Source organism: Chiloscyllium punctatum, chromosome 22 (assembly GCF_047496795.1).
Source record: "Chiloscyllium punctatum isolate Juve2018m chromosome 22, sChiPun1.3, whole genome shotgun sequence".
Taxonomy (NCBI): Eukaryota; Metazoa; Chordata; class Chondrichthyes; order Orectolobiformes; family Hemiscylliidae; genus Chiloscyllium; species Chiloscyllium punctatum.
Window position 1 is genome coordinate 20,405,846 of NC_092760.1, and position 22,327 is coordinate 20,428,172.

Genomic DNA, 22,327 nt, shown 5'->3' on the forward strand with positions numbered 1-22,327 from the left:
TATCCCCCTCTCCGTATCTCCCTCTCCGTATCTCCCTCTCCGTATCCCTCTCTCCGTATCCCCCTCTCCGTATCCCCCTCTCCGTATTCCCCTCTCCGTATCCCCCTCTCCGTATCTCCCTCTCCGTATCTCCCTCTCCGTATTCCCCTCTCCGTATCCCCCTCTCCGTATCTCCCTCTCCGTATTCCCCTCTCCGTATCCCCCTCTCCGTATCCCTCTCTCCGTATCCCCCTCTCCGTATCCCCCTCTCCGTATCCCCCTCTCCGTATCCCCCTCTCCGTATCCCCCTTTCCGTATCTCCCTCTCCGTATCCCCCTCTCCGTATCCCTCTCTCCGTATCTCCCTCTCCGTATCCCCCTCTCCGTATCCCCCTCTCCGTATCCCCCTCTCCGTTTCCCCTTTCCGTATCTCCCTCTCCGTATCCCCCTCTCCGTATCCCCCTCTCCGTATCCCCCTCTCCGTATCCCCCTCTCCGTTTCCCCTTTCCGTATCTCCCTCTCCGTATCTCCCTCTCCGTATCTCCCTCTCCGTATCCCCCTCTCCGTATCCCCCTCTCCGTATCCCCCTCTCCGTATCCCTCTCTCCGTATCTCCCTCTCCGTATCCCCCTCTCCGTATCCCCCTCTCCGTTTCCCCTTTCCGTATCTCCCTCTCTGTATCCCCCTCTCCGTATCCCCCTCTCCGTATCTCCCTCTCCGTATCCCCCTCTCCGTATCCCCCTCTCCGTATCCCCCTCTCCGTTTCCCCTTTCCGTATCTCCCTCTCCGTATCTTCCTCTCCGTATCTCCCTCTCCGTATCCCCCTCTCCGTATCCCCCTCTCCGTATCCCCCTCTCCGTATCTCCCTCTCCGTATCTCCCTCTCCGTATCCCCCTCTCCGTATCCCCCTCTCCGTATCCCCCTCTCCGTATCTCCCTCTCCGTATCCCCCTCTCCGTATCCCCCTCTCCGTATCTCCCTCTCCGTATCCCCCTCTCCGTATCCCCCTCTCCGTATCCCCCTCTCCGTATCCCCCTCTCCGTATCCCCCTCTCCGTATCCCACTCTGTAATCTCTGTATCCCCCTCTCCGTATCTCCCTCTCCGTATCCCCCTCTCCGTATCCCCCTCTCCGTATCCCCCTCTCCGTATCTCCCTCTCCGTATCCCCCTCTCCGTATCCCCCTCTCCGTATCCCCCTCTCCGTATCCCCCTCTCCGTATCCCGCTCTGTAATCTCTGTATCCCCCTCTCCGTATCCCCCTCTCCGTATTCCCCTCTCCGTATCCCCCTCTCCGTATCCCCCTCTCCGTATCCAGCTCTGTAATCTCTGTATCCCCCTCTCCGTATCCCTCTCTCCGTATCTCCCTCTCCGTATCCCCCTCTCCGTATCCCCCTCTGTAATCTCCGTATCCCCCTCTCCGTATCTCCCTCTCCGTATCCCCCTCTCCGTATCCCCCTCTCCGTATCTCCCTCTCCGTATCCCCCTCTCCGTATCCCCCTCTCCGTATCCCCCTCTCCGTATCCCCCTCTCCGTATCTCCCTCTCCGTATCTCCCTCTCCGTATCCCCCTCTCCGTATCCCCCTCTCCGTATCCCCCTCTCCGTATCCCCCTTTCCGTATCCCCCTCTCCGTATCCCCCTCTCCGTATCCCCCTCTCCGTATCCCCCTCTCCGTATCCCCCTCTCCGTATCTCCCTCTCCGTATCCCCCTCTCCGTATCCCCCTCTCCGTATCCCGCTCTGTATTCCTTTTCTCTTTGCGTGTCTGTGTTGCCGGGATGACTGTCTGATCAGGAATCACCTTCTTTCTCTCATTCCGTGCAGCTCCTGGGTTTGACCTTTGCCCTGACCATGTACTGTAACCTGGTGAAGACTGAGACCTACAGCAGCTAGTGCCTGACTCTCCTGCTGCTCCCTCCCGCTGGGCCTTGGCTGTACCTTTGATATTGGTTCCCATTCTGTCTGAATCCCCTGACCTCCCCGGGGCCGGGCCGGTGACCCCTTCCTGCTGGTCTGGAGCTGGAGGCAGTGGGCCGGAGACCTAGGGGTGGTGCTGCCTGGAGTCTGTCCCTCTGGAACATGGTGGGTCTTGGCCCTAATGAGGACGGGCAACACTGAGAGATGGCGGTTGCTGCTTGACAGGAAGAGGTGGCAGAGGAAGAAGCTTATTGTCAGTCGGAATCACTCTGTGCTCGAGAGAGGCAAGGAGCAGAAAGCCGGGCTTCGGTGCGAACCTTCACCTGTAGCACCATGACCTAGGAACCACCAGCGTTGACCTGGCAGGCCCCCCAGAGTGGGGAACAGCACAGACATTGTTGAATGGGGGTTTGATTCATCTCCTGCAGCGTTGGAGCATCACCGTTACACCCACAGGGATCCTGCTCACCAAACAGTCCACATAGACCTCCGTCTGACGGTGCAGGACAATGAGCCCAAGTGGACCCGAAAAGCCTGGTTCTCATGTGAACGCTCACAGGAAATTCGACACCTCGATATCAATCGGTTTCCTCACCCTTTCCTGCTCAGCCGCCATTCCGGAGAGTCAGGCTGTGAAACTGGATGGGGCAGGGAGTCAGGGATACCAGCACAACCCAGCAGGCTGTGGGACTCAGACTCAGACACCGAACCCAAAGCATCCGACTGAGCACGGAGCCAGGGTTCCCGAAATCGACACCAAAGGCACACCCCATCAACCAGACCCAAGCTGAAATGACAGGCATTGGGATCAGACGTCCTGGGGGGTTATAACAAGGCAGGCCCACAGCAAGGAAACTTCACACACAGATGGCAGTTCCTGCTACAGCGCTCGGGCAACATCAGAGTTCACAGGATCAAGTCAGCGTCTGTCACTGACTGACACCATCTGTCACAGTGTCAGAGCGAGCACTCACTCTCACAGTGTGTTACAGTATCAGGGGGAACAGTCTCTGTCACGCTGTGTTACAGAATCAGGGGGAGCAGTGACTGTCACGGTGTGTTACTGTATCGGGGGGAGCAGTGACTGTCACGATGTGTTACAGTATCAGGGGGAGCAGTGACTGTCACGGTGTGTTACAGAATCAGGGGGAGCAGTGACTGTCACGGTGTGTTACTGTATCGGGGGGAGCAGTGACTGTCACGGTGTGTTACAGTATCAGGGGGAGAAGTGACTGTCACGGTGTGTTACAGTATCAGGGGGAGCAGTGACTGTCACGGTGTGTTACAGTATCAGGAGCAGCAGTGACTGTCACGGTGTGTTACAGTACCAGGGGGAGCAGTGACTGTCACGGTGTGTTACAGTATCAGGGGGAGCAGTGACTGTCACAGTGTGTTACAGTAACGGGGGGAGCAGTGACTGTCACATATTGTTAAAGTATCAGGGGGAGCAGTGACTGTCACAGTGTGTTACAGTATCAGGAGGAACAGTGACTGTCATGGTGTGTTACAATATCGGGGGGAGCAGTGACTGTCACGGTGTGTTACAATATCGGGGGGAGCAGTGACTGTCACGGTGTGTTACAGTATCGGGGGGAGCAGTGACTGTCACGGTGTGTTACAGTATCGGGGGGAGCAGTGACTGTCACGGTGTGTTACAGTATCGGGGGGAGCAGTGACTGTCACGGTGTGGGACAGTAATGGGGGAGCAGTGACTGTCACGGTGTGTTACAGTATCGGGGGGAGCAGTGACTGTCACGGTGTGTTACAGTATCGGGGGGAGCAGTGACTGTCACAGTGTGTTACAGTATCAGGGGGAGCAGTGACTGTCACGGTGTGTTACAGTATCGGGGGGAGCAGTGACTGTCACGGTGTGGGACAGTAATGGGGGAGCAGTGACTGTCACGGTGTGTTACAGTATCGGGGGGAGCAGTGACTGTCACGGTGTGTTACAGTATCGGGGGGATCAGTGACTGTCATGGTGTGTTACAGTATCGGGGGAGCAGTGACTGTCACAGTGTGTTACAGTATCGGGGGAGCAGTGACTGTCACGGTGTGTTACAGTATCGGGGGAGCAGTGACTGTCACGGTGTGTTACAGTATCAGGGGGAGCAGTGACTGTCACGGTGTGTTACAGTATCGGGGGAGCAGTGACTGTCACGGTGTGTTACAGTATCGGGGGGAGCAGTGACTGTCACGGTGTGTTACAGTACCAGGGGGAGCAGTGACTGTCACGGTGTGTTACAGTATCGGGGGAAGCAGTGACTGTCACGGTGTGTTACAGTATCGGGGGGAGCAGTGACTGTCACGGTGTGTTACTGTATCGGGGGGAGCAGTGACTGTCACGGTGTGTTACAGTATCAAGGGGAGCAGTGACTGTCACGGTGTGTTACAGTATCTGGGGGAGCAGTGACTGTCACGGTGTGTCACAGTATCAGGGGGAGCAGTGACTTTCACGGTGTGTTACAGTATCAGGGGGAGCAGTGACTGTCACGGTGTGTTACAGTATCGGGGAGAGCAGTGACTGTCACAGTGTGTTACAGTATCGGGGGGAGCAGTGACTGTCACAGTGTGTTACAGTATCGGGGGGAGCAGTGACTGTCACGGTGTGTTACAGTATCGGGGAGAGCAGTGACTGTCACGGTGTGTTACAGTATCGGGGAGAGCAGTGACTGTCACAGTGTGTTACAGTATCGGGGGGAGCAGTGACTGTCACAGTGTGTTACAGTATCAGGGGGAGCAGTGACTGTCACGGTGTGTTACAGTATCGGGGGGAGCAGTGACTGTCACAGTGTGTTACAGTATCGGGGGGATCAGTAACTGTCACGGTGTGTTACAGTATCAGGGGGAGCAGTGACTGTCACGGTGTGTTACAGTATCGGGGGGAGCAGTGACTGTCACATATGGTTACAGTATCGGGGGGAGCAGTGACTGTCACGGTGTGTTACAGTATCGGGGGGAGCAGTGACTGTCACGGTGTGTTACAGTATCGGGGGGAGCAGTGACTGTCACATATGGTTACAGTATCAGGGGGAGCAGTGACTGTCACGGTGTGTCACAGTATCGGGGGGAGCAGTGACTGTCACGGTGTGTTACAGTATCAGGGGGAGCAGTGACTGTCACGGTGTGTTACAGTATCAGGGGGAGCAGTGACTGTCACGGTGTGTAACAGTATCGGGGGGATCAGTGACTGTCACGGTGTGTCACAGTATCAGGGGGAGCAGTGACTGTCACAGTGTGTTACAGTATCAGGGGGAGCAGTGACTGTCACGGTGTGTTACAGTATCAGGGGGATCAGTGACTGTCAAGGTGTGTTACTGTATCGGGGGGAGCAGTGACTGTCACGGTGTGTTACAGTATCGGGGGGAGCAGTGACTTTCACGGTGTGTTACAGTATCGGGGGGAGCAGTGACTGTCACGGTGTGTTACAGTATCAGGGAGAGCAGTGACTGTCACGGTGTGTTACAGTATCAGGGGGATCAGTGACTGTCACGGTGTGTTACAGGATCAGGGGGAGCAGTGACTGTCACGGTGTGTTACAGTATCAGGGGGAGCAGTGACTGTCACAGTGTGTTACAGTATCAGGGGGAGCAGTGACTGTCACGGTGTGTTACAGTATCGGGGGGAGCAGTGACTGTCACAGTGTGTTACAGTATCGGGGGGATCAGTAACTGTCACGGTGTGGTACAGTATCGGGGGGAGCAGTGACTGTCACGGTGTGTTACAGTATCGGGGGGAGCAGTGACTGTCACGGTGTGTTACAGTATCGGGGGAGCAGTGACTGTCACATATGGTTACAGTATCAGGGGGAGCAGTGACTGTCACGGTGTGTTACAGTATCGGGGGGAGCAGTGACTGTCACAGTGTGTTACAGTATCGGGGGGAGCAGTGACTGTCACGGTGTGGTACAGTATCAGGGGGAGCAGTGACTGTCACGGTGTGTTACAGTATCGGGGTGAGCAGTGACTGTCACGGTGTGGTACAGTGTCAGGGGGAGCAGTGACTGTCACGGTGTGTTACAGTATCGGGGGGAGCAGTGACTGTCACGGTGTGTTACAGTATCAGGGGGAGCAGTGACTGTCACGGTGTGTTACAGTATCGGGGGGAGCAGTGACTGTAATGGTGTGTTACAGTATCGGGAGGAGCAGTGACTGTCACGGTGTGGTACAGTATCGGGAGGAGCAGTGACTGTCACGGTGTGGTACAGTATCGGGAGGAGCAGTGACTGTCACGGTGTGTTACAGTATCGGGGGGAGCAGTGACTGTCACAGTGTGTTACAGTATCAGGGGGAGCAGTGACTGTCACAGTGTGTTACAGTATCAGGGGGAGCAGTGACTGTCACGGTGTGTTACAGTATCAGGGGGAGCAGTGACTGTCACGGTGTGGTACAGTATCAGAGGGAGCAGTGACTTTCACGGTGTGTTACAGTATCGGGGGAGCAGTGACTGTCACAGTGTGTTAAAGTATCGGGGGGAGCAGTGACTGTCACGGTGTGTTACAGTATCAGGTGGAGCAGTGACTTTCACGGTGTGTTACAGTATCAGGGTGAGCAGTGACTGTCACGGTGTGTTACAGTATCGGGGGGAGCAGAGACTGTCACAGTGTGTTACAGTATCAGGGGAAGCAGTGACTGACACACTGTGTTACAGTATCAGGGGGAGCAGTGACTGTCACGGTGTGTTACAGTATCGGGGGAGCAGTGACTCTTACAGTGTGTTACAGTATCGGGGGGAGCTGTGACTGTCACGGTGTGTTACAGTATCGAGGGGAAGCAGTGACTGACACAGTGTGTTACAGTATCAGCGGGAGCAGTGACTGTCACGGTGTGTAACAGTATCAGGCGGAGCAGTGACTGTCACGGTGTGTTACAGTATCGGGGGGAGCAGTGACTTTCACGGTGTGTTACAGTATCAGGGGGAGCAGTGACTGTCACGGTGTGTTACAGTAACGGGGGGAGCAGTGACTGTCACGGTGTGTTACAGTATCAGGGGGAGCAGTGACTTTCACGGTGTGTTACAGTATCAGGGGGAGCAGTGACTGTCACGGTGTGTTACAGTAACGGGGGGAGCAGTGACTGTCACGGTGTGTTACAGTATCAGGGGGATCAGTGACTGTCACGGTGTGTTACAGTATCGGGGGGAGCAGTGACTTTCACGGTGTGTTACAGTATCAGGGGGAGCAGTGACTGTCACGGTGTGTTACAGTAACGGGGGGAGCAGTGACTGTCACAGTGTGTTACAGTATCGAGGGGGAGCAGTGACTATCACGGTGTGTTACAGTAACGGGGGGAGCAGTGACTGTCACGGTGTGTTACAGTATCGGGGAGAGCAGTGACTGTCACAGTGTGTTACAGTATCGGGGGGAGCAGTGACTGTCACAGTGTGTTACAGTATCAGGGGGAGCAGTGACTGTCACGGTGTGTTACAGTATCGGGGGGAGCAGTGACTGTCACAGTGTGTTACAGTATCGGGGGGATCAGTAACTGTCACGGTGTGTTACAGTATCAGGGGGAGCAGTGACTGTCACGGTGTGTTACAGTATCGGGGGGAGCAGTGACTGTCACATATGGTTACAGTATCGGGGGGAGCAGTGACTGTCACGGTGTGTTACAGTATCGGGGGGAGCACTGACTGTCACGGTGTGTTACAGTATCGGGGGGAGCAGTGACTGTCACATATGGTTACAGTATCGGGGGAGCAGTGACTGTCACGGTGTGTCACAGTATCGGGGGGAGCAGTGACTGTCACAGTGTGTTACAGTATCAGGGGGAGCAGTGACTGTCACGGTGTGTTACAGTATCAGGGGGAGCAGTGACTGTCACGGTGTGTTACAGTATCAGGGGGAGCAGTGACTGTCACGGTGTGTTACAGTATCAGGGGGAGCAGTGACTGTCACGGTGTGTAACAGTAACGGGGGGAGCAGTGACTGTCACGGTGTGTTACAGTATCAGGGGGAGCAGTGACTGTCACGGTGTGTTACAGTATCAGGGGGAGCAGTGACTGTCACGGTGTGTTACAGTATCAGGGGGAGCAGTGACTGTCACGGTGTGGTACAGTATCAGGGGGAGCAGTGACTGTCACGGTGTGTTACAGTATCAGGGGGAGCAGTGACTGTCACGGTGTGTAACAGTATCGGGGGGATCAGTGACTGTCACGGTGTGTCACAGTATCAGGGGGAGCAGTGACTGTCACAGTGTGTTACAGTATCAGGGGGAGCAGTGACTGTCACGGTGTGTTACAGTATCAGGGGGATCAGTGACTGTCACGGTGTGTTACAGTATCAGGGGGATCAGTGACTGTCACGGTGTGTTACAGTATCAGGGGGAGCAGTGACTGTCACGGTGTGTTACAGTATCGGGGAGAGCAGTGACTGTCACAGTGTGTTACAGTATCGGGGGGAGCAGTGACTGTCACGGTGTGTTACTGTATCGGGGGGAGCAGTGACTGTCACGGTGTGTTACAGTATCGGGGGGAGCAGTGACTTTCACGGTGTGTTACAGTATCAGGGGGAGCAGTGACTGTCACGGTGTGTTACAGTATCGGGGGGAGCAGTGACTGTCACGGTGTGTTACAGTATCGGGGGGAGCAGTGACTTTCACGGTGTGTTACAGTATCAGGGGGAGCAGTGACTGTCACGGTGTGTTACAGTATCGGGGAGAGCAGTGACTGTCACAGTGTGTTACTGTATCGGGGGGAGCAGTGACTGTCACGGTGTGTTACAGTATCAGGGGGAGCAGTGACTGTCACGGTTTGTTACAGTATCGGGGGGAGCAGTGACTGTCACGGTGTGGTACAGTATCAGGGGGAGCAGTGACTGTCACGGTGTGTTACAGTATCGGGGTGAGCAGTGACTGTCACGGTGTGGTACAGTGTCAGGGGGAGCAGTGACTGTCACGGTGTGTTACAGTATCGGGGGGAGCAGTGACTGTCACGGTGTGTTACAGTATCAGGGGGAGCAGTGACTGTCACGGTGTGTTACAGTATCGGGGGGAGCAGTGACTGTAATGGTGTGTTACAGTATCGGGAGGAGCAGTGACTGTCACGGTGTGGTACAGTATCGGGAGGAGCAGTGACTGTCACGGTGTGGTACAGTATCGGGAGGAGCAGTGACTGTCACGGTGTGTTACAGTATCGGGGGGAGCAGTGACTGTCACAGTGTGTTACAGTATCAGGGGGAGCAGTGACTGTCACAGTGTGTTACAGTATCAGGGGGAGCAGTGACTGTCACGGTGTGTTACAGTATCAGGGGGAGCAGTGACTGTCACGGTGTGGTACAGTATCAGAGGGAGCAGTGACTTTCACGGTGTGTTACAGTATCGGGGGAGCAGTGACTGTCACAGTGTGTTAAAGTATCGGGGGGAGCAGTGACTGTCACGGTGTGTTACAGTATCAGGTGGAGCAGTGACTTTCACGGTGTGTTACAGTATCAGGGTGAGCAGTGACTGTCACGGTGTGTTACAGTATCGGGGGGAGCAGAGACTGTCACAGTGTGTTACAGTATCAGGGGAAGCAGTGACTGACACACTGTGTTACAGTATCAGGGGGAGCAGTGACTGTCACGGTGTGTTACAGTATCGGGGGAGCAGTGACTCTTACAGTGTGTTACAGTATCGGGGGGAGCTGTGACTGTCACGGTGTGTTACAGTATCGAGGGGAAGCAGTGACTGACACAGTGTGTTACAGTATCAGCGGGAGCAGTGACTGTCACGGTGTGTAACAGTATCAGGCGGAGCAGTGACTGTCACGGTGTGTTACAGTATCGGGGGGAGCAGTGACTTTCACGGTGTGTTACAGTATCAGGGGGAGCAGTGACTGTCACGGTGTGTTACAGTAACGGGGGGAGCAGTGACTGTCACGGTGTGTTACAGTATCAGGGGGAGCAGTGACTGTCACGGTGTGTTACAGTATCGGGGGGAGCAGTGACTTTCACGGTGTGTTACAGTATCAGGGGGAGCAGTGACTGTCACGGTGTGTTACAGTAACGGGGGGAGCAGTGACTGTCACAGTGTGTTACAGTATCGAGGGGGAGCAGTGACTATCACGGTGTGTTACAGTAACGGGGGGAGCAGTGACTGTCACGGTGTGTTACAGTATCGGGGAGAGCAGTGACTGTCACAGTGTGTTACAGTATCGGGGGGAGCAGTGACTGTCACAGTGTGTTACAGTATCAGGGGGAGCAGTGACTGTCACGGTGTGTTACAGTATCGGGGGGAGCAGTGACTGTCACAGTGTGTTACAGTATCGGGGGGATCAGTAACTGTCACGGTGTGTTACAGTATCAGGGGGAGCAGTGACTGTCACGGTGTGTTACAGTATCGGGGGGAGCAGTGACTGTCACATATGGTTACAGTATCGGGGGGAGCAGTGACTGTCACGGTGTGTTACAGTATCGGGGGGAGCACTGACTGTCACGGTGTGTTACAGTATCGGGGGGAGCAGTGACTGTCACATATGGTTACAGTATCAGGGGGAGCAGTGACTGTCACGGTGTGTCACAGTATCGGGGGGAGCAGTGACTGTCACAGTGTGTTACAGTATCAGGGGGAGCAGTGACTGTCACGGTGTGTTACAGTATCAGGGGGAGCAGTGACTGTCACGGTGTGTTACAGTATCAGGGGGAGCAGTGACTGTCACGGTGTGTTACAGTATCAGGGGGAGCAGTGACTGTCACGGTGTGTTACAGTATCAGGGGGAGCAGTGACTGTCACGGTGTGTTACAGTATCAGGGGGAGCAGTGACTGTCACGGTGTGTTACAGTATCAGGGGGAGCAGTGACTGTCACGGTGTGTAACAGTATCGGGGGGATCAGTGACTGTCACGGTGTGTCACAGTATCGGGGGCAGCAGTGACTGTCACGGTGTGTTACAGTAACGGGGGGAGCAGTGACTGTCACGGTGTGTTACAGTATCAGGGGGAGCAGTGACTGTCACGGTGTGTTACAGTATCAGGGGGAGCAGTGACTGTCACGGTGTGTTACAGTATCAGGGGGAGCAGTGACTGTCACGGTGTGTAACAGTATCGGGGGGAGCAGTGACTGTCACGTTGTGTTACAGTAACGGGGGGAGCAGTGACTGTCACGGTGTGTTACAGTATCAGGGGGAGCAGTGACTGTCACGGTGTGTTACAGTATCAGGGGGAGCAGTGACTGTCACGGTGTGTTACAGTATCAGGGGGAGCAGTGACTGTCACAGTGTGTTACAGTATCAGGGGGAGCAGTGACTGTCACGGTGTGTTACAGTATCAGGGGGATCAGTGACTGTCACGGTGTGTCACAGTATCAGGGGGAGCAGTGACTGTCACAGTGTGTTACAGTATCAGGGGGAGCAGTGACTGTCACGGTGTGTTACAGTATCAGGGGGATCAGTGACTGTCATGGTGTGTTACAGTATCGGGGGGAGCAGTGACTTTCACGGTGTGTTACAGTATCAGGGGGAGCAGTGACTGTCACGGTGTGTTACAGTATCGGGGGGAGCAGTGACTGTCACGGTGTGTTACAGTATCGGGGGGAGCAGTGACTTTCACGGTGTGTTACAGTATCAGGGGGAGCAGTGACTGTCACGGTGTGTTACAGTATCGGGGAGAGCAGTGACTGTCACAGTGTGTTACTGTATCGGGGGGAGCAGTGACTGTCACGGTGTGTTACAGTATCGGGGGGAGCAGTGACTTTCACGGTGTGTTACAGTATCAGGGGGAGCAGTGACTGTCACGGTGTGTTACAGTATCAGGGGGAGCAGTGACTGTCACGGTGTGTTACAGTATCGGGGAGAGCAGTGACTGTCACAGTGTGTTACAGTATCGGGGGGAGCAGTGACTGTCACAGTGTGTTACAGTATCAGGGGGAGCAGTGACTGTCACGGTGTGTTACAGTATCGGGGGGAGCAGTGACTGTCACAGTGTGTTACAGTATCGGGGGGATCAGTAACTGTCACGGTGTGGTACAGTATCGGGGGGAGCAGTGACTGTCACGGTGTGTTACAGTATCGGGGGGAGCAGTGACTGTCACGGTGTGTTACAGTACCAGGGGGAGCAGTGACTGTCACGGTGTGGGACAGTAATGGGGGAGCAGTGACTGTCACGGTGTGTTACAGTATCGGGGGGAGCAGTGACTGTCACGGTGTGTTACAGTATCGGGGGGAGCAGTGACTGTCACGGTGTGGGACAGTAATGGGGGAGCAGTGACTGTCACGGTGTGTTACAGTATCGGGGGGATCAGTGACTGTCATGGTGTGTTACAGTATCGGGGGAGCAGTGACTGTCACAGTGTGTTACAGTATCGGGGGAGCAGTGACTGTCACGGTGTGTTACAGTATCGGGGGAGCAGTGACTGTCACGGTGTGTTACAGTATCAGGGGGAGCAGTGACTGTCACGGTGTGTTACAGTATCGGGGGAGCAGTGACTGTCACGGTGTGTTACAGTATCGGGGGGAGCAGTGACTGTCACGGTGTGTTACAGTATCAGGAGCAGCAGTGACTGTCACGGTGTGTTACAGTACCAGGGGGAGCAGTGACTGTCACGGTGTGTTACAGTATCGGGGGAAGCAGTGACTGTCACGGTGTGTTACAGTATCGGGGGGAGCAGTGACTGTCACGGTGTGTTACTGTATCGGGGGGAGCAGTGACTGTCACGGTGTGTTACAGTATCGAGGGGAGCAGTGACTGTCACGGTGTGTTACAGTATCTGGGGGAGCAGTGACTGTCACGGTGTGTCACAGTATCAGGGGGAGCAGTGACTTTCACGGTGTGTTACAGTATCAGGGGGAGCAGTGACTGTCACGGTGTGTTACAGTATCGGGGAGAGCAGTGACTGTCACAGTGTGTTACAGTATCGGGGGGAGCAGTGACTGTCACAGTGTGTTACAGTATCGGGGGGAGCAGTGACTGTCACGGTGTGTTACAGTATCGGGGAGAGCAGTGACTGTCACGGTGTGTTACAGTATCGGGGAGAGCAGTGACTGTCACAGTGTGTTACAGTATCGGGGGGAGCAGTGACTGTCACAGTGTGTTACAGTATCAGGGGGAGCAGTGACTGTCACGGTGTGTTACAGTATCGGGGGGAGCAGTGACTGTCACGGTGTGTTACAGTATCGGGGGGAGCAGTGACTGTCACAGTGTGTTACAGTATCAGGGGGAGCAGTGACTGTCACGGTGTGTTACAGTATCGGGGGGAGCAGTGACTGTCACATATGGTTACAGTATCGGGGGGAGCAGTGACTGTCACGGTGTGTTACAGTATCGGGGGGAGCAGTGACTGTCACGGTGTGTTACAGTATCGGGGGGAGCAGTGACTGTCACATATGGTTACAGTATCAGGGGGAGCAGTGACTGTCACGGTGTGTTACAGTATCGGGGGGAGCAGTGACTGTCACGGTGTGTTACAGTATCAGGGGGAGCAGTGACTGTCACATATGGTTACAGTATCGGGGGGAGCAGTGACTGTCACGGTGTGTTACAGTATCGGGGGGAGCAGTGACTGTCACATATGGTTACAGTATCGGGGGGAGCAGTGACTGTCACGGTGTGTTACAGTATCGGGGGGAGCAGTGACTGTCACGGTGTGTTACAGTATCAGGGGGAGCAGTGACTGTCACGGTGTGTTACAGTATCAGGGGGAGCAGTGACTGTCACGGTGTGTAACAGTATCGGGGGGATCAGTGACTGTCACGGTGTGTCACAGTATCAGGGGGAGCAGTGACTGTCACAGTGTGTTACAGTATCAGGGGGAGCAGTGACTGTCACGGTGTGTTACAGTATCAGGGGGATCAGTGACTGTCAAGGTGTGTTACTGTATCGGGGGGAGCAGTGACTGTCACGGTGTGTTACAGTATCGGGGGGAGCAGTGACTTTCACGGTGTGTTACAGTATCGGGGGAGCAGTGACTGTCACGGTGTGTTACAGTATCAGGGGGAGCAGTGACTGTCACGGTGTGTTACAGTATCAGGGAGAGCAGTGACTGTCACGGTGTGTTACAGTATCAGGGGGATCAGTGACTGTCACGGTGTGTTACAGGATCAGGGGGAGCAGTGACTGTCACAGTGTGTTACAGTATCAGGGGGAGCAGTGACTGTCACGGTGTGTTACAGTATCGGGGGGAGCAGTGACTGTCACAGTGTGTTACAGTATCGGGGGGATCAGTAACTGTCACGGTGTGGTACAGTATCGGGGGGAGCAGTGACTGTCACGGTGTGTTACAGTATCGGGGGGAGCAGTGACTGTCACGGTGTGTTACAGTATCGGGGGAGCAGTGACTGTCACATATGGTTACAGTATCAGGGGGAGCAGTGACTGTCACGGTGTGTTACAGTATCGGGGGGAGCAGTGACTGTCACAGTGTGTTACAGTATCGGGGGGAGCAGTGACTGTCACGGTGTGGTACAGTATCAGGGGGAGCAGTGACTGTCACGGTTTGTTACAGTATCGGGGGGAGCAGTGACTGTCACGGTGTGGTACAGTATCAGGGGGAGCAGTGACTGTCACGGTGTGTTACAGTATCGGGGTGAGCAGTGACTGTCACGGTGTGGTACAGTGTCAGGGGGAGCAGTGACTGTCACGGTGTGTTACAGTATCGGGGGGAGCAGTGACTGTCACGGTGTGTTACAGTATCAGGGGGAGCAGTGACTGTCACGGTGTGTTACAGTATCGGGGGGAGCAGTGACTGTAATGGTGTGTTACAGTATCGGGAGGAGCAGTGACTGTCACGGTGTGGTACAGTATCGGGAGGAGCAGTGACTGTCACGGTGTGGTACAGTATCGGGAGGAGCAGTGACTGTCACGGTGTGTTACAGTATCGGGGGGAGCAGTGACTGTCACAGTGTGTTACAGTATCAGGGGGAGCAGTGACTGTCACAGTGTGTTACAGTATCAGGGGGAGCAGTGACTGTCACGGTGTGTTACAGTATCAGGGGGAGCAGTGACTGTCACGGTGTGGTACAGTATCAGAGGGAGCAGTGACTTTCACGGTGTGTTACAGTATCGGGGGAGCAGTGACTGTCACAGTGTGTTAAAGTATCGGGGGGAGCAGTGACTGTCACGGTGTGTTACAGTATCAGGTGGAGCAGTGACTTTCACGGTGTGTTACAGTATCAGGGTGAGCAGTGACTGTCACGGTGTGTTACAGTATCGGGGGGAGCAGAGACTGTCACAGTGTGTTACAGTATCAGGGGAAGCAGTGACTGACACACTGTGTTACAGTATCAGGGGGAGCAGTGACTGTCACGGTGTGTTACAGTATCGGGGGAGCAGTGACTCTTACAGTGTGTTACAGTATCGGGGGGAGCTGTGTCTGTCACGGTGTGTTACAGTATCGAGGGGAAGCAGTGACTGACACAGTGTGTTACAGTATCAGCGGGAGCAGTGACTGTCACGGTGTGTAACAGTATCAGGCGGAGCAGTGACTGTCACGGTGTGTTACAGTATCGGGGGGAGCAGTGACTTTCACGGTGTGTTACAGTATCAGGGGGAGCAGTGACTGTCACGGTGTGTTACAGTAACGGGGGGAGCAGTGACTGTCACGGTGTGTTACAGTATCAGGGGGAGCAGTGACTGTCACGGTGTGTTACAGTATCGGGGGGAGCAGTGACTTTCACGGTGTGTTACAGTATCAGGGGGAGCAGTGACTGTCACGGTGTGTTACAGTAACGGGGGGAGCAGTGACTGTCACAGTGTGTTACAGTATCGAGGGGGAGCAGTGACTGTCACGGTGTGTTACAGTAACGGGGGGAGCAGTGACTGTCACGGTGTGTTACAGTATCGGGGAGAGCAGTGACTGTCACAGTGTGTTACAGTATCGGGGGGAGCAGTGACTGTCACAGTGTGTTACAGTATCAGGGGGAGCAGTGACTGTCACGGTGTGTTACAGTATCGGGGGGAGCAGTGACTGTCACAGTGTGTTACAGTATCGGGGGGATCAGTAACTGTCACGGTGTGTTACAGTATCAGGGGGAGCAGTGACTGTCACGGTGTGTTACAGTATCGGGGGGAGCAGTGACTGTCACATATGGTTACAGTATCGGGGGGAGCAGTGACTGTCACGGTGTGTTACAGTATCGGGGGGAGCACTGACTGTCACGGTGTGTTACAGTATCGGGGGGAGCAGTGACTGTCACATATGGTTACAGTATCAGGGGGAGCAGTGACTGTCACGGTGTGTCACAGTATCGGGGGGAGCAGTGACTGTCACAGTGTGTTACAGTATCAGGGGGAGCAGTGACTGTCACGGTGTGTTACAGTATCAGGGGGAGCAGTGACTGTCACGGTGTGTTACAGTATCAGGGGGAGCAGTGACTGTCACGGTGTGTTACAGTATCAGGGGGAGCAGTGACTGTCACGGTGTGTAACAGTAACGGGGGGAGCAGTGACTGTCACGGTGTGTTACAGTATCAGGGGGAGCAGTGACTGTCACGGTGTGTTACAGTATCAGGGGGAGCAGTGACTGTCACGGTGTGTTACAGTATCAGGGGGAGCAGTGACTGTCACGGTGTGTAACAGTAACGGGGGGAGCAGTGACTGTCACGGTGTGTCACAGTATCAGGGGGAGCAGTGACTGTCACAGTGTGTTACAGTATCAGGGGGAGCAGTGACTGTCACGGTGTGTTACAGTATCAGGGGGATCAGTGACTGTCACGGTGTGTTACAGTATCAGGGGGATCAGTGACTGTCACGGTGTGTTACAGTATCAGGGGGAGCAGTGACTGTCACGGTGTGTTACAGTATCGGGGGGAGCAGTGACTGTCACGGTGTGTTACAGTATCGGGGGGAGCAGTGACTTTCACGGTGTGTTACAGTATCAGGGGGAGCAGTGACTGTCACGGTGTGTTACAGTATCGGGGAGAGCAGTGACTGTCACAGTGTGTTACAGTATCGGGGGGAGCAGTGACTGTCACGGTGTGTTACAGTATCGGGGGGAGCAGTGACTTTCACGGTGTGTTACAGTATCAGGGGGAGCAGTGACTGTCACGGTGTGTTACAGTATCGGGGAGAGCAGTGACTGTCACAGTGTGTTACTGTATCGGGGGGAGCAGTGACTGTCACGGTGTGTTACAGTATCGGGGGGAGCAGTGACTTTCACGGTGTGTTACAGTATCAGGGGGAGCAGTGACTGTCACGGTGTGTTACAGTATCAGGGGGAGCAGTGACTGTCACGGTGTGTTACAGTATCGGGGAGAGCAGTGACTGTCACAGTGTGTTACAGTATCGGGGGGAGCAGTGACTGTCACAGTGTGTTACAGTATCAGGGGGAGCAGTGACTGTCACGGTGTGTTACAGTATCGGGGGGAGCAGTGACTGTCACAGTGTGTTACAGTATCGGGGGGATCAGTAACTGTCACGGTGTGGTACAGTATCGGGGGGAGCAGTGACTGTCACGGTGTGTTACAGTATCGGGGGGAGCAGTGACTGTCACGGTGTGTTACAGTATCGGGGGAGCAGTGACTGTCACATATGGTTACAGTATCAGGGGGAGCAGTGACTGTCACGGTGTGTTACAGTATCGGGGGGAGCAGTGACTGTCACGGTGTGTTACACTATCGGGGGGAGCAGTGACTGTCACGGTGTGGTACAGTATCAGGGGGAGCAGTGACTGTCACGGTTTGTTACAGTATCGGGGGGAGCAGTGACTGTCACGGTGTGGTACAGTATCAGGGGGAGCAGTGACTGTCACGGTGTGTTACAGTATCGGGGTGAGCAGTGACTGTCACGGTGTGGTACAGTGTCAGGGGGAGCAGTGACTGTCACGGTGTGTTACAGTATCGGGGGGAGCAGTGACTGTCACGGTGTGTTACAGTATCAGGGGGAGAAGTGACTGTCACGGTGTGTTACAGTATCGGGGGGATCAGTGACTGTCACGGTGTGTTACAGTATCAGGGGGAGCAGTGACTGTCACGGTGTGTTACAGTATCAGGGGGAGCAGTGACTGTCACAGTGTGTTACAGTATCGGGGGGAGCAGTGACTGTCACGGTGTGTTACAGTATCGGGGGGAGCAGTGACTGTCACGGTGTGTTACAGTATCAGGAGGAGCAGTGACTGTCACGGTGTGTTACAGTATCAGGAGGAGCAGTGACTGTCACGGTGTGTTACAGTATCAGGAGGAGCAGTGACTGTCACGGTGTGTTACAGTATCAGGGGGAGCAGTGACTGTCACGGTGTGTTACAGTATCGGGGGGAGCAGTGACTGTCACAGTGTGTTACAGTATCAGGGGGAGCAGTGACTGTCACGGTGTGTTACAGTATCAGGGGGAGCAGTGACTGTCACGGTGTGTTACAGTATCAGGGGGAGCAGTGACTGTCACAGTGTGTTACAGTATCAGGGGGAGCAGTGACTGTCACGGTGTGTTACAGTATCGGGGGAAGCAGTGACTGTCACAGTGTGTTACAGTATCAGGGGGAACAGTGACTGTCACGGTGTGTTACAGTATCAGGGGGAGCAGTGACTGTCACGGTGTGTTACAGTATCAGGGGGAGCAGTGACTGTCACGGTGTGTTACAGTATCAGGGGGAGCAGAGACTGTCACGGTGTGTTACAGTATCGGGGGGAAGCAGTGACTGTCATGGTGTGTTACAGTATCAGGGGGAGCAGTGACTGTCACGGTGTGTTACAGTATCAGGGGGAGCAGAGACTGTCACGGTGTGTTATAGCATCAGGGGGAGCAGTGACTGTCACGGTGTGTTACAGTAACGGGGGTAGCAGTGACTGTCACGGTGTGTTACAGTATCAGGGGGAGCAGTGACTGTCACGGTTTGTTACAGTATCAGGGGGATCAGTGACTGTCACGGTGTGTTACAGTATCGGGGGGAGCAGTGACTGTCACGGTGTGTTACAGTATCGGGGGGAGCAGTGACTGTCACGGTGTGGTACAGTATCAGGAGGAGCAGTGACTGTCACGGTGTGTTACAGTATCAGGGGGAGCAGTGACTGTCACGGTGTGTTACAGTATCAGGGGGAGCAGTGACTGTCACGGTGTGTTACAGTATCGAGGGGAGCAGTGACTGTCACAGTGTGTTACAGTATCAGGGGGAGCAGTGACTGTCACGGTGTGTTACAGTATCGGGGGGAGCAGTGACTGTCATGTTGTGGTACAGTATCAGGGGTAGCAGTGACTGTCACGGTGTGTTACAGTATCAGGAGGAGCAGTGACTGTCACGGTGTGTTACAGTATCGGGGGGAGCAGTGACTGTCACGGTGTGTTACAGTATCGGGGGGAGCAGTGACTGTCACAGTGTGTTACAGTATCAGGGGGAGCAGTGACTGTCACAGTGTGTTACAGTATCAGGGGGAGCAGTGACTTTCACGGTGTGGTACAGTATCAGAGGGAGCAGTGACTTTCACGGTGTGTTACAGTATCGGGGGGAGCAGTGACTGTCACGGTGTGTTACAGTATCAGGGGGAGCAGTGACTGTCACAGTGTGTTACAGTATCAGGGGGAGCACTGACTGTCACGGTGTGGTACAGTATCAGAGGGAGCAGTGACTTTCACGGTGTGTTACAGTATCGGGGGAGCAGTGACTGTCACAGTGTGTTAAAGTATCGGGGGGAGCAGTGACTGTCACGGTGTGTTACAGTATCAGGTGGAGCAGTGACTTTCACGGTGTGTTACAATATCAGGGTGAGCAGTGACTGTCACGGTGTGTTACAGTATCGGGGGGAGCAGAGACTGTCACAGTGTGTTACAGTATCAGGGGAAGCAGTGACTGACACACTGTGTTACAGTATCAGGGGGAGCAGTGACTGTCACGGTGTGTTACAGTATCGGGGGAGCAGTGACTCTTACAGTGTGTTACAGTATCGGGGGGAGCTGTGACTGTCACGGTGTGTTACAGTATCGAGGGGAAGCAGTGACTGACACAGTGTGTTACAGTATCAGCGGGAGCAGTGACTGTCACGGTGTGTAACAGTATCAGGCGGAGCAGTGACTGTCACGGTGTGTTAAAGTATCGGGGGGAGCAGTGACTGTCACGGTGTGTTACAGTATCGGGGGGAGCAGTGACTGTCACGGTGTGTTGCAGCATCAGGGGGAGCAGTGACTGTCACGGTGTGTTACAGTATCGGGGGGAGCAGTGACTGTCACGGTGTGTTACAGTATCAGGGGGAGCAGTGACTCTCATGGTGTGTTACAGAATCAGGGGGAGCAGTGACTGTCACGGTGTGTTACAGTATCGCGGGGAGCAGTGACTGTCACGGTGTGTTACAGTATCGGGGGGAGCAGTGACTCTCATGGTGTGTTACAGTATCAGGGGGAGCAGTGACTGTCACGGTGTGTTACAGTATCAGGGGGAGCAGTGACTGTCACGGTGTGTAACAGTATTGGGGGGATCAGTGACTGTAACGGTGTGTCACAGTATCAGGGGGAGCAGTGACTGTCACGGTGTGTTACAGTATCGGGGGGAGCAGTGACTGTCACGGTGTGTTACAGTAACGGGGGGAGCAGTGACTGTCACGGTGTGTCACAGTATCAGGGGGAGCAGTGACTGTCACGGTGTGTTACAGTATCGGGGGGAGCAGTGACTGTCACAGTGTGTTACAGTATCGGGGGGAGCAGTGACTGTCACAGTGTGTTACAGTATCGGGGGGAGCAGTGACTGTCACGGTGTGTTACAGTAACGGGGGGAGCAGTGACTGTCAAAGTGTGTTACAGTATCGGGGGGAGCAGTGACTGTCACAGTGTGTTACAGTATCGAGGGGAGCAGTGACTGTCATGGTGTATTACAGTATCGGGGGGAGCAGTGACTGTCACGGTGTGTTACAGTATCGGGGGGAGCAGTGACTGTCACAGTGTGTTACAGTATCGGGGGGAGCAGTGACTGTCACAGTGTGTTACAGTATCGGGGGGAGCAGTGACTGTCACAGTGTGTTACAGTATCAGGGGGAGCAGTGACTGTCACGGTGTGTTAAAGTATCGGGGTGATCAGTAACTGTCACGGTGTGTTACAGTATCGGGGGGAGCAGTGACTGTCACGGTGTGTTACAGTATCGGGGGGAGCAGTGACTGTCATGGTGTGTTACAGTATCGGGGGAGCAGTGACTGTCACGGTGTGTTACAGTAACGGGGGGAGCAGTGACTGTCACGGTGTGTTACAGTATCAGGGGGAGCAGTGACTGTCACGGTGTGTTACAGTATCAGGGGGAGCAGTGACTGTCACGGTGTGTTACAGTATCAGGGGGAGCAGTGACTGTCACGGTGTGTTACAGTATCAGGGGGAGCAGTGACTGTCACGGTGTGTTACAGTATCAGGGGGAGCAGTGACTGTCACGGTGTGTTACAGTATCGGGGGGAGCAGTGACTGTCACGGTGTGTTACAGTATCAGGGGGAGCAGTGACTGTCACGGTGTGTTACAGTATCGGGGGGAGCAGTGACTGTCACAGTGTGGTACAGTATCAGGGGGAGCAGTGACTGTCACGGTGTGTTACAGTATCGGGGGGAGCAGTGACTGTCACAGTGTGGTACAGTATCAGGGGGAGCAGTGACTGTCACGGTGTGTTACAGTATCAGGGGGAGCAGTGACTGTCACGGTGTGTTACAGTATCAGGGGGAGCAGTGACTGTCACGGTGTGTTACAGTATCAGGGGGAGCAGTGACTGTCACGGTGTGGTACAGTATCGGGGGGAGCAGTGACTGTCACGGTGTGTTACAGTATCAGGGGGAGCAGTGACTGTCACGGTGTGTTACAGTATCGGGGGGAGCAGTGACTGTCACGGTGTGTTACAGTATCAGGGGGAGCAGTGACTGTCATGGTGTGTTACAGTATCAGGGGGAGCAGTGACTGTCACGGTGTGTTACAGTATCGGGGGGAGCAGTGACTGTCACGGTGTGTTACAGTATCGGGGGGAGCAGTAACTGACACAGTGTGTTACAGTATCGGGGGGAGCAGTGACTGTCACGGTGTGTTACAGTATCAGGGGGAGCAGTGACTGTCACGGTGTGTTACAGTATCGGGGGGAGCAGTGACTGACATGGTGTGTTACAGTATCAGGGGGAGCAGTGACTGTCACGGTGTGTTACAGTATCAGGGGGAGCAGTGACTGTCACGGTGTGTTACAGTATCAGGGGGAGCAGTGACTGTCACGGTGTGGTACAGTATCAGGGGGAGCAGTGACTGTCACGGTGTGTTACAGTATCAGGGGGAGCAGTGACTGTCACAGTGTGTTACAGTATCAGGGGGAGCAGTGACTGTCACGGTGTGTTACAGTATCAGGGGGAGCAGTGACTGTCACGGTGTGTTACAGTATCAGGGGGAGCAGTGACTATCACGGTGTGTTACAGTATCGGGGGAGCAGTGACTGTCACAGTGTGTTACAGTATCGGGGGGAGCAGTGACTGTCACGGTGTGTTACATTATCGGGGGAGCAGTGACTGTCACAGTGTGTTACAGTATCAGGGGGAGCAGTGACTGTCACGGTGTATTACAGTATCAGGGGGAGCAGTAACTGACACAGTGTGTTACAGTAT

At 54.6% G+C, this 22,327-nt stretch overlaps 1 protein-coding gene across 5 annotated transcripts in view; it reads left to right on the forward strand.

Annotated features, from left to right (window-relative positions):
• The window catches only part of tspan4a (tetraspanin 4a), a 185,960-nt gene extending 184,002 nt beyond the window's left edge, over positions 1 to 1,958 (forward strand). For all 5 annotated transcript variants that reach the window (XM_072591880.1, XM_072591876.1, XM_072591875.1 and 2 more), the window contains one exon: positions 1,798 to 1,958. In XM_072591880.1, coding sequence (XP_072447981.1) covers positions 1,798 to 1,866 — 69 coding nt within the window. In that variant the 3' untranslated portion in view covers positions 1,867 to 1,958. The remainder of the gene's footprint in view (positions 1 to 1,797) is intronic.
• The last annotated feature ends 20,369 nt before the right edge of the window (positions 1,959 to 22,327 follow it).